The 12,765-nt window shown below is 44.0% G+C and overlaps 1 protein-coding gene across 1 annotated transcript in view; it reads left to right on the plus strand.

Moving 5' to 3' along the window:
- LOC120838854 (sulfotransferase ssu-1) overlaps window positions 1-1,609 on the plus strand; it is a 35,001-nt gene extending 33,392 nt beyond the window's left edge. The window contains exon 2 of the mRNA XM_040208957.2: window positions 398-1,609. Within this exon, the coding sequence (XP_040064891.1) occupies window positions 411-1,358 (948 nt within the window). The 5' untranslated portion in view covers window positions 398-410 and the 3' untranslated portion in view covers window positions 1,359-1,609. The remainder of the gene's footprint in view (window positions 1-397) is intronic.
- The last annotated feature ends 11,156 nt before the right edge of the window (window positions 1,610-12,765 follow it).

Genomic DNA, 12,765 nt, shown 5'->3' on the forward strand with positions numbered 1-12,765 from the left:
GGCTGGACTCTTCATTATTTTTATTGCAAATAAAATGCAACAAGGAAACACATTTGTCGCTAAAAAAGAGAAAAAAAAATGAAACCCGCAGATAAATGTGAATTGTGACTGATGTACCGTTTTTCAGCCTCGTGAGCCAGTTTTCCTCTTTGTGAGCTTGTCGTGTTTTTTAACGCTTATTTGTGAAATGTTTTTATTGGTCTTCATAACTAGCTTGGTCCTAGCTGTTAGCGCTTGGTACTCACTTGGTACTTACAATTAGCTGAGATACAAAATGAAATCTCACAAGTTGTGTCTCTGAGACATGGACCACACCTTTGAGTTTCTAGGCTTTGACATTCGTATAAACTTGTAAGACTGCTGTCTCATATCACACAAATTTTTCTTCTTTCCGCAGGAGACTGAAGATAATGGGAGACCCTAACGTACGCCCTCGATACCTGGACTTCGATGGCTACCGCTTGTCGACTGCCTTTGATGGCGATCTGCTCAAGTCTGCTCTCAACTACAAGCCGACTCCTGAGGACGTGTTCATTGTGACGTACCCCAAATGCGGAACCACGTGGGTTCAGCACATCGTGTACCTCATTTTCAGCAGGGGAGAGAAACCCAAGAGCGGTCTAGATTTTCTCAAGAACAGTCCCTTCATCGAAATGCTGGGGGCCGATTCTGCCCACACCATGAACCGACCGGGAGCTATCAAGTCCCACCTGCCTTTTTCGATGATACCCTACTCGAAGGATGCCAAGTACATATATATCTGCCGCAATCCAAAAGACTGCGTCACATCCTTTTATCACCACACGAAAGGTTTCTCGGGCTATGAGTTCACCAACGGAACATTCGAAGTGTTCTTTGATCTTTTCTGCAACGGGGAGACCGATTTTGGAGACTACTTCGAGCATATTCTCTCCTGGTACGAGCATCGCAATGATCCTAACGTTCTCTTCTTGCACTACGAGGATATTAAGAAGGACCCACGCACAGAGGTGCTGAAGATCGCTAAGTTTATAGGTGAGAATTACTACCATGAATTGCTGGACGACACAGCGTACCTCGAGAACGTTCTTAAGCACAGCGATGTGTCTGCCATGAAAGAGTACACCAATGACTCCTTGGGGAAGTTCTTCACCAACCCACTCAGTGCAGCTGAGGAAGATGTTCCGGAGGGATTGAGGCTATTCCACAAGGTTTCCCAAGAGACACCCAGCGAGGCTAAGCTTGTTCGCAAGGGAATTGTCGGGGACTACAAAACCCACCTGACGCCGGAGATGAACGACAGGTTAAACTTGATGATTGTGCAGAAGCTACAAGGGACAGAGTTTTCGGATGTCTGGGAGAAGCACGGTATAATATAAAGCTTTGTTTATTAGGCTCGCGTCACCAGCGGAGATTACAACGGTGAACGTCGCTATCCAGTTTACTCCTATACATTATGCATTTGCTTATGGTGTATGCTTGCAATCAAGCTACAGCCTTCTCATTCCTAAGGCACACGGGACCAAGCAAGGCAAGAACACAGTGCTGTACGCTTGCCAGACCACTCTAAGCATCTTCTTTGTATGGTGATATTTTAACAAATTAAAGCTGCATATATATTTATTCGCAAGTATCTGATTATACGTCATTATATAATCATGTACTCACCATTAGACACACCAATACAAGACAGCAATTCTTACTGAAGCAACCTACAAGTAAAAAGACCATTGCAGCAACATGTCAAAACGGAAGCGATCGTGGACTGATCATGAATTCTTCAAGATATGTTTGGAGACATACATCTAGAGGGAAAGGAAAAGCTATTTGATCTAAAGAAAACTGGTCGGAGGAGGCGTAGGTTTTAGGTTTGCAGGTGTCTAAAATCAGTGCAAAAATAAAACTGACCCAAAGATAAAGAATATCGGAATGACACAGTTTTGAGCGGAATGTTTTAAAAATTGTCATCAAAGTACTTGAGAGCCTCCTTAATGCGGCCTGTGCATGTGAGTTATGGGGTCCAGGGGCCATATTATAGGGGCCTAATTGTCACTACGAGCCGGATAATTAACTACACGTTGTAATTTAACACATTACATGGTGTAAAAAGTATATGGTTCCCATTAAAAAGGTGATTGGCGTAAATAAAAAACAATGAATGATTACATTAAAAAAGCGGTATGAAGTACTTATTCAAGGTCTTTTCAGATACAGCAGATTGGGACTCCAAATATTGCCTACCTTGGAACAAAATTCCGAGGTCACCTAGGCACGTCTTATGAATTGTGAATGCGAAAGCACGAACGTCGTTCTTCCACTCCCTTAGTTCGTCTGCGGTGTACAGGTGGGGACGGCCACGTTTCGCTACTACCGAGATTGCGGCCCCCGACAAGCAAAAGCAGCCGTCGCCCCCTCCCCCCCCTCTCTCTCTCTCCCCTCCGGCAACGCCTGGCACGAGAGCGGTGGCCGAGCGCGCGCACTCGTGAAGCGGCCGCAGCGTAACCCTCCCCCCTCCCCCTCTCCTCCGGCAACGCCTGACGCGAGACCGGTGGTCGAACGCGCGCTCTCGTCAAGCGGACTTAGCATACACCACCCCCTCTCCCTCCTCTGGCAACACCTGACACGAGAGCGGCGGCCGAGCGCGCGCTCTCGTGAAGCGGCCGCCAATAGCTATCTAGGAGCCGTTCCGCTCAGCCAATAAGAGACTGGGCATTCCTTTCCCGTTTTTTCGTGGTTACTCACGCCGCCGGCTCCGGTTCATCGGAAGTCAGAGCGCGTGGGAACTAGGGATGCCGCGAACTTTTTTCGAATCGAAGTTTCGATGATCGAATCAAGCGGTTCGAAAGGTTCGAAAGATTTCGATTTTTCGAATTGTTTATATCGTAAAATTCGACGGAGGTCGAATTTTCGAACTTGTTAAGCTAAGAAGTTCGACGATTTTCGAACCGTCGAACTTATTACGCTAAAAAATTCGATCTTTTTCGAACTTTCGAACTTATTGAGCTGCAAGGTTCGATGCTTGTCGAACTTTCGACCATGACTGACCAAAAAATTCGATGAATTTCGAAATTTCGAACTTATTTATCAAGAGGATCGAAAAGTTTCGACCTTTCGAATTCTGAAAAGTCAGAAGTTCGACGAACTTCGACCTTTTAGGGTTAAAGTTCGACGTCCGTCGAACTTCGAAAGACCGGCGGACGGTTTCATTTAATTTCAAGTAGTGGGGTACATTCGTAATTTTTTTTTCTCGAACTTTTATGCGCGGTGCTGCGTTCCTTACGAAAGACAATGTCATTTATTTCAATGTTCTGGTATGCTTAGGTTTAAAGAAATAAACCCCCGAAGGGGCGAGGACGGACGACGGTTTTTGACGATTATCGTTTGTGCCAGATTTGAAGCACGCTGCAGCCGGAGCTATTTATGGTAGATATGTTATACTTTTTTTAAGAATGATCTATGTATAGCCTAGGTAAGTGCCGTCTTAAGATGTGATTATTGTTATTCAACGTGAGTTTCGAAGAAATGTCCAAACATGTATCTGCATGCAATTATGACCTAAACTTGATATTTATTTTCGTCTAGGTTGTTTGAGGTATCGCATTTAAATTAACACCACAGACAGTACATATCATTGCCATCTGCAGAATACAAAATAATATATTTATTGTTTTTTCACGTTAAGGAATAAATTAACTCATGGCAGAAGATTTGTAGTTGTGTTCAAGTTCAGCACGTCATTTAAAAAAACGTTGTTGTTTTTTTTCGCTTCACGTTTTTGGGACGTGTTTCTTTTAGCCTGTACACATTTTGGTAAAAGAAACTTGTTTCGAAGTTCTGAACCTCTGAATATGCAAGAATAGAACACTTCCGACGAATTCTTGATAGTTTTTTTTTTCTCCTGCTTTTTATTCCCGCATTTATTCTTTTTTTTTTTTTTTTTCTTTTGTTACTATCGGCACAGGTGTTTAGGTCGAAAAGACAGCTTTGAACTTCCGAACCACTAAGCATGTGACGTGCAGTGCCTTCTGACAACGAGTTTCTAACAATGACCATCTACGCAACCTTTTATGCAGTGAAGAGCGACAGTAGCTATATATATGCATAAATAATTTCAGATTAAAATAAGCACCGGATCGGATTACTACCAGCGTGCAAGGGGTGGCGAGCTAGTTTGCCAGGTCGCTTCAAGGTTTTTCTGAGCCTCAACCTCCTGCTCGCCCCTGGCCGTTTCGAACTGGATGAGTCTCGTAAAACAGTGTGTTCGTGCAATCACTACTGCGTGATAAAGACCCCCCCCCCGGGGCTGGCGGTCACAATTCTGCACTGGCAAATATTCTAGCACGTCCGGGACACTCGTCGTCTCATTTCATTGCCTGACCAACTTCGCGGAATCCAGATATCACACCCTAACTTTTCTAAACTTGATTTTGTGAAAACCAGTGAGTCGTGAAAACGTTATTTGAAACTGAAACTGTAGAAAAGCTTGAAAATCGGACTTCGAACTTTGAAAACTTGGATAAGAAAGTAATTCAAAATCTTCGAAGTTTTTTTTTTTTTTTTTTTTCTTTTTTTTTAATTTAGCGTTAAAAGAGAATCGAAACCTTCGACCTTTTCGAACTTTATGCAAAAGAAAATTCGAAATCTTCGAATTGTTTGAACTTCATGTCTATAAAAATTCGAAGCGTTCGAAGTTTTCGATTTTTTTTACAAAGAATTTCGAAATCTTCGATTTATCGAACCTGAAGTAAAAAAATAATCGAAATATTCGAATTCGAAATTTTAGAAACCGTGAAAGCTTCGAAATTTTCGAATTCGAAACTCCGCTGTGGACAAAAGTTGCGAATTTTTTTAAATCAAACCTCGGTCGGTACGAAAATATCGAAATTTTTCGAAATCGAACCTCAGTTCGCTTCGCAAATATCGAAACCTTTCGAAATCGAACCTAGGGTGGTTCGCGACATCCCTAGTGGGAACCGCAGTAATGCGCTATACTTACCCCTCGCGCATCGGGCGATAGTGTGTCGTGGCGAAAACGCAGATGATAAAACCAGCCTGTGTTATGAAGTTATAGTCATAATAACATATATTTTCGATACCTCGAAAATATATGGTTTTATGGCTCTAATGTAAGCTAAATACGAAAACAGTTTCAAGAACGAAACAAGTCAAGAGACCTGTATAAATTGATATTTTTGCCCACCCTTCTTAGTGGCAAAGTGGTATACTCAAGTCTGGTACCCTCCGTAAGCTTAAAAGGCTTCTGGTGCTGAGTTTGATTAATCAGAAAAAACACAGAAAGCAAGAGCATTTGACATTTGAGTGTGGAATACTCTCGTTTTCCTCACGTTGTTTATCGTGTCCCGACGGATAGAGAAAACATATCCTCATTAAGAAATGTCGTGATTCCGCTGCATAATCGCAAAGCAAAAGTCGAGCTTTTCCCCCCCACCGGCAGCTGTGAGTGGCATCCGAGGGAACTACGGCGAGAAGCTTACGTGACCTCGCTCGGATTTAATCTCCAGCATAACGCACGCTAATGTCAGCGGATTGAAGGAGAGTAAGCGTCCTCCAAAAGAGCATACGGGAAGCTGTACGGCACTCCGAATTACGTCCCTAGGAGGGGGACCAGGTGTAACCCTGAAGACTGGGAGTGAGTTGAGGGGTGCCAGAAATGCCAGTATTTGTCTTCTTTTTTTAAACAACAACTAGGACACGCAGGCGAAATCGTTTTTCTGCTTTTAACTTAAGAAGTGTCAGAGGGCAGCTTCCACAATGTTTTGACCGAAGTCTAGAAATCTTTGCACCCCCCCCCGCCCCCTTTAAAGAGACACTAAAAGGGTATTTATGCTCGCCGAGGGTTTTAGTTGTACATGACATATGACATCCGAACTACCCAAAACAGAATTTGCGGCTCGAAATTCGGTTTCTTTCCTCCCGAAAGCCGCAGATTTAAAACTGGCCGGTTTGAGTGGCGCTCACTCTCTTTTCTGTCGTCACGGGCCGTTTTTTAAGGTTTAGACACAACCACCAAATTTAATCAAAGTCCTGGGTCATCGAAGGCACACACTCAATATTAAAAATAGAAAAAAAATATGAAACCCATTCTGTTGTGGCTTTTAAAAAGCTTCAAATACGCTGATTGAAGAAAAAAAGTTGCACAGAGAATTGGAAGCATTCTTTGCGTTCCCTATGTAATTCTCAACATGTCGTCGTGACTCGCCGGCTGAACGGCGGTGACGGCGGACGACGGGCGAGGGACCTCTACTTCAGAACTGTAATTCGTGGTACCGCCAAATCTGTCTTCCTTAGAAAGAGAAATTTTTCACCGATCAGAACTATTCGGATTCATTCCGTGCGACACGTCCGACCACCAAGCCGATTAGCACGGAGACGTCGCCGAGTCGTCGCCACTTTTCGTGGCTGAACATATCGCTCGTCTTACGAACACGAATTGGTAAAGGCTTGAAAAACGCGCAAACGTCAAGCACGAAGTGCCTACTTCGAGTTTAATATGCATGCGTACTTCGAGCTCCACGATTCTTGTACTTCGAGCTCCATGATAGGAGGCTGCCTTTGCCCAAGGCCACCCACAAGTCTGTTGTTAGGAAGTGGATATTATGCCGGCAAGAGTAGCTTAGTAGAAAGGTGTCCACTACACATGCAACGGACCCGGGTTCAATCCAAAGAATGGGCAGATTTGTTTTTGTCAAACATTTTGCGTTATTTACAATTTTCGATTTCGCAATTATCGGTGAAAAGAACAAATGTGGACGAAACGTCGCTGAACAGAATGGTATGAGACTCCCTTTTTAAAGCCTGCGAACTCAATGTAGTCACTTTCCATTAAATGCAACGAGCATATAATTCCAGTAGCGTCCGCCTTCCGAGGTGCTCGTAACTGTTCTGCTGCAATATTGCAGCCAGCCATTGGTCCCGATCTTGTTGATCTTTCGAAAACTTGTGCAGACTCTGCCGCACAATGCCACTTTTGTGCGCAGAACCTGTGAGGTAGCTCTTCACGCAACATCTTAGGAGCATTCTTTTCGGAGCCGAACACAGGATTTCACCACGGACACTCACTCCCTACTTATTTCCAGCTCTTCAATGTACAAAGCAATTCACTTTGAGAAGTGCACAACAGCGAGCGAAATAAACATGACTGCGAAGCGATCGCACGACAAACGGTGGGCGCCACGCCGTCAAAAATGCAGTCTGCTGCGCGCGGACAAAAAAAAAAAAAAAAAAAAGAATAAGTAAAAAACTGACGGAAAAAGGAGAAGAAAAAGCACGATCGGGTCTAAACACGTGACTTCCGGCACTTTCTCTTCCTCTATATTTATCCGCCCTCCGTGCGCAGGTTTCGGTTTCGGTTTCGAGCAGTTGCATTTTTTGGCTCTATTAAAAATATATGCGTCTCTGTAGCAAAATATTAAATAGGTAGTCTTCTCGCACCATATTGTATTGCCTGGCAAAAAAATTAAAAACAATTTTTGGTGGGTGTCAGTGTCGCTTTAAGAATTATTATTCGCGCACGCGGATAGGACCCGGTAAATAGAAACGGAACCAAATACGTTATAGCTTCGCCAATACTGGAAACGCCTCCGAAAACCTATGGGCGCGGCGGCGAACGTGACAGCGGCGCCTCTAGCGGACTCGGAGGCTAAGGAAGCAGACGACGCAATGATCAAGTATAGGCTCCGCGACGTCCTCGAGCTTTGCAAGTCCCGTTTCGTCACCGCAATAGCAGAAAAATTTCATTACGATCCGTCCGCTTGCTAAGCGGAATCCACTGATCGCAACTGCAACGACAAAGAAATAACAACGCGTGCATAAACAGAGATAGAGGAGTTTGTTTAGAGGTCTCAAACGCCACTCAAGGCGATCACACGCGTTTGAGGCGCATCTGGGAAGCGGAAAAAAAGGCGTTTAGCTCCTCGAACTACGTCGTAAGACGTTACTGTTTATCGGTTACAAACCGCGCTGTCACAATTTCTTAACTGAATAGGTGATTATTAAAACACGCTCAAACAGCATGTTAAAATTACCAGAACAAGCGCACCCGCCTCTGCAGCATCACACAAAAGAAAGTAACCAAAAAAATTGACAGTGCAACCACTTTCCGAACTTCGCTGGAAAGATGGGGTCCCCATCCGAACCAAAAATAAAAAGAAATGGGGAACAAGCGCGAACAACGGCGATTGAAACAAAAGTTAGCAGACGACACAAAGATACAAATCACCCACCAATGTCCTCCTTCAACGACGACGCCCGCACGGGGCGTCGGTAGGAGCATTGAAAATCAGCAGGTGGTGCTCGCCGTTGGTGTTGAGTCCACAACAAACAAAGCGAAAACAATGCGACAAAACTATTAAAAACAAAATGAGCTTCACTTTATTTTAGCTGCACGTTACTCGTTTGTTTATTTTCTTTCGCGGCGTTGGTAGGAACTAAGAACAAAACAGAGGAAAGGAATAACATAGTCCCCCCCCCCCCCCCCCCCAGCTCACACTGCTCGGTAAAAAAGAGTCGCATGGTGCAATCTGCTTTCGCATTTCTTTTCCCAGTGACTTTGGCACGTTGTTTGTTTGCTTGGCGAAGCAGCTCAAAAGTACATTCAAGCACTTGTTCACGCGCATGTACAGGCAATCTTTGCACGCCGTGCCTTCGTTTTGTGTGTCGATCAGCAGCCTCAAGTGCGTTTTTAGCTGAACTCTTGTTTGGTGAAATATTCCTTTGTTGAGGCGTCAGGGGCGATTTTGAGGCCAGACTTGGATAGCTCTTCCAGTTTAATTTGGAGTAACTTAATTACTCACGTTTGTTCGGTCCGCGGAAGCGGAAGAAGGCTTTGCCACCACATCACAAAGACTTGTTTTTGCAGTGGAGATGACAGGCTCATGGTATTTCCAAGTATGCGCTGGCGAATGCCCGAAGGCGGCCGGTTGATCAGCCAACAATGACCCATAGCAGACGTGACCGCGTACTCAAATAAAATCCGTATAGAAATGTATAACGAGCTTACACTTCTTAATTTATTTATGAATTATCAAAAAGTATACATGAAGATTTCGGATCAGAAACTCAATCGAAGGCGAACATAGGAGGTTATCACAGACGACAGTGGAAAAAACAACAACAAAGTTGCAGACGGCCCTCCAAATGTCCGGGCATAGCGTAGCAGACGAACCGGTGGTAGTAAGCGACGGAGCGAAGGAAAGAAAGTAAAAACTAAGCCAAACAAGGCAAAGCAAAATACGCGATGGTTTGAACGTCAAGTAAACACAAGAAATAAAAAAAAGCAAACAAAAAACAGAAACGCAGGAGGAAGAAAGACTGCGGTGGCATAGCGTCTAGCGTCGCCTCCAACATAAAAAGAAAGTAGACTTTGAAAAATGGAAGAAGGTGCACGACCGTCTGACGGGCGCTTTTTTTTTTGTGTGTAACTCCGCTGTTATTAGTTTTTGTAATAGCGTCAGATTTGCATGTGCACAATTGACTTCTTTCAAAGCATACTGGCATCGCAGTTACATACGTGGTTCGAAATTCTCTTTTGCTTCTTCATCCGGAGACGATCGGGATTAGCCAGTTCGCCTATTCGACGAAACGGTTTAAGCCTTACATTCATGAGAAATTGAAATTGCAACAACAAAACGAATTGATCGACATAAAGACTAAAATTGAAACGTAGCAATGTTCTAATTTTTTTTTTTTTTACATTTCCCTTTTTCAAGAAACAGGGCGATGGCACATTCAAGTTTTGACTGGCTTACGTAAGTTCTGACAGAGTGTTTTCTCCCGCAGAGCCCGAAAATGGCACCCTACAAGCTCTAACATCTTTTCCACGCAAAGAAAATGTCCTTGACTCATAAGGTGGCACCTATCATTTTAATATTCAAAGCAGCGAATACCCCGGACAATTTGTTTTCATTGGTCACCTCACACGGAGATAGGCGAAACCAGTGCGTTGTGGAGATTTTGTCTGCTAGCGGAAACTCCGAGCTCGCCAGGATGATCACTTTTCGCCCGCGATCCGCCGGAGTTGCCAGTATTGGCTTACACGGTATTTGACGAAACTCATCAACGTCAATGTCACACGCCAGCCACGGATTCAAATCTCGCCAGTCAATATCTGACTTTTTCGTTCCTTATTTGGAAAGTTGACAGGTAGGACATGTTCGACATACATGCCACGCGCGCACCTTTCTCAGGTCACAGTGTTACATAAAGGTCCGCATCTAAAAATAACAATTTTTTTGCATCATGAGTTGTTCCACATAAGGCAGAAAAATATTCGTGCAAACTGCACTGCCCGATCAAACAACTTGAGTTGTTGTAAAGGTGTCCTTTATGAGACGTCTGCCTATCTTAAAAAAAATGCAGTGCAAGCCGTAACTTGCATTTGAAGTTGTCTAGTTGAACACCAGCAACATAAGATTGAAACCGAACTTTTTCGAGGTTCCAGTTAACACGACGTATGTGCCAGCAGAAACGCACCCTGAAAAACATCTTGAAAACCCTCGGGTGACATTCCTCAGAGCATAAATGAAATAAACCAATACGGGACAGATGGAGGTAAAAAACATCTGAAACATTTCGGTGGTGTGCTACACTTTCTAAGATGTAATTGAAGTGAGATTCCAGGTTCTGAATGTAGGCAAAAGCAGACTCCGATGGTACAGTTAAGTTGCCGAACATCTTTTCTGGAATATGATAGGCTTTGAGAATTGTATATTACTGATCGGCCAGTTCAAGTTGCCAGATCCATCTCTGAGTGACTCCGAACAGAAAAATTCCTGAGAACTCCTTTCCAGGAACAGCTTGATTAGAAAACCTGTCACATAATAGGCGGCGGAGTCGTCTATTATGTTAGGGTTAATATCCGAGGCAAGTTGTGAAACCTCCTCCAGTAGCGGAAAGTCTTCCTCGGGAAGACATTTTATGGCGTCAAAAGGTGACGTCGTCATAACCGAAAAAGGAGACATGTCTTAAAGGAGGCTACTGTTATCCTCTTCAGCATTTTCTTTGTTTGAAAGTTTTAGGAGCTTCTTAATACCAATGTGCTTCAGTCCAGAGGTGAAGTGAAAAACATTGGGATTAGTGTTGCAGCCCTGCTTTTGCCTGATCTGTCCGAAAATGTTTTCCATGGCATCTTGCTGCAGTCTCCATGTGATGAAAAAGACGATATTATAGTTTTGTAATTATCCTCCCAAAGCATAAGGATAGGCAATGGGTGAAGAAAGAATAAACAATTAACACTGGGACAACACAACCACATCTTTCATAATGTAGTTGTGTTGGGACAGCACAACCATGAAAGATGTGGTTGTGTTGCCCCAGTATTAATTGTTTATTCCTTCTTTATCCATCACCTGAACCAACACGCTCTTCTCCCTCGCATACATAAGGATAGGATTAATAGTAATTTGCCGCCCAGTGGTTGTTTGTGGCTGTCGTCTGCCCTCAAACCTCCAAGCTGCATTCCACGGAAGTTAGTTGTTGAGGAAATCAACTATCTCAGTGTTCCCTTTTGAATTGCGTAGCGCAGCTTTTGATTCGTTTTTTTTTTTGGTTGCGAGCTATTAACGATGTCAAAAAGCTTGTCTATCTGGTCACAAAAATATGCGGAGCCATGGCCGCCTCAGGAAGCTGTCTAGCATACACAAAAGCTAAGAGCGCAACACATACTGATGCACTAAGGACTTGTGTTGTACGTTTCGCCTTCATGTTGTTGGAAGATTTTGGAAAGATCGGTCTTTCTATTAGCTTCGGGGCTAATCTTAGTAGCATCTCGTGGGTCGAATGGTTCTGTTGAAAAATGTGGGCCCAGTCTATTGTTTCACTTTCGATGTGGAGCTTGTGGGCATTCATCTTGTTGCGGGTGGTCTTTATGAGGTGCGGATATTCGAATATAAACTGAACACTTTCATTTCTTACATTGAAAAAGGGCTCCTTGACACCCGCACCAAGCGGATGGGCCAAACTTACGTTGGGGGCACCCTGGTCACAGTTATAGTAATGCCGATGTCCTTAAGCTGCTCAATGAATGACACAAGCAGGTCATGAATTACAGACGATGGTGTTCACGTACGCCCAATCGTATATGCCACAGGTTGCACCCACCTCCTAGAAATTCCGGAGAAGAGAACAACGAATGCTCTGTCAGCAATAATGAAAGTACGCTGAACACCGTCGTCTGTAAACCCATGGACAACATCCTGCGCCACATCGTAGGACGATTTTTCTTCAATACCATTTCGTCAAACATTAGGGTACAAATGCGGCGCGTTCATTCCATGAGTGCTTTTGACGCAGTGGATGACATGATACCAGGAATGATCCCTGGCGCCGTTTTGACATTTGAGAGCCACCTCCTTAGTGAACGCTGACACGGAAGCTTTAACGCGGAGGACAAGTATCGGTACGCCTGAGGCCCATGAAAATTTAGGTGGAGGGTAAACTTCTTCAGCCTCAGAAGGAAACTCTTTCCACGACTCTCCTTCGCCCTTGTTGTCACGTGCGTTGATATCAGTTGAAGTACCACTTCAGACACATTAGGTCGAATAGTTTCCAGAACCTCAGAAGCTGTTTTAGGCGTCGTCTGCTGCCGTTTCTGGAGTCTGGCTATCGTCTTCTTGTAGTCGAAGCTCTGTGCCTGGAGTCTTTTTATGACATCCTCGGGTCTTCTCATCAGCTTCCGACAAGCAGAAGTAGAAAGGCTTGTAACAGCTAGTGAAAATGAGAACAAAAATGACCATCAAGATGTCAGTAAGGCTGAAAATGTTGAAAAGA

Source organism: Ixodes scapularis, unplaced genomic scaffold, assembly GCF_016920785.2.
Source record: "Ixodes scapularis isolate PalLabHiFi unplaced genomic scaffold, ASM1692078v2 PGA_scaffold2__306_contigs__length_199485367, whole genome shotgun sequence".
NCBI lineage: Eukaryota > Metazoa > Arthropoda > Arachnida > Ixodida > Ixodidae > Ixodes > Ixodes scapularis.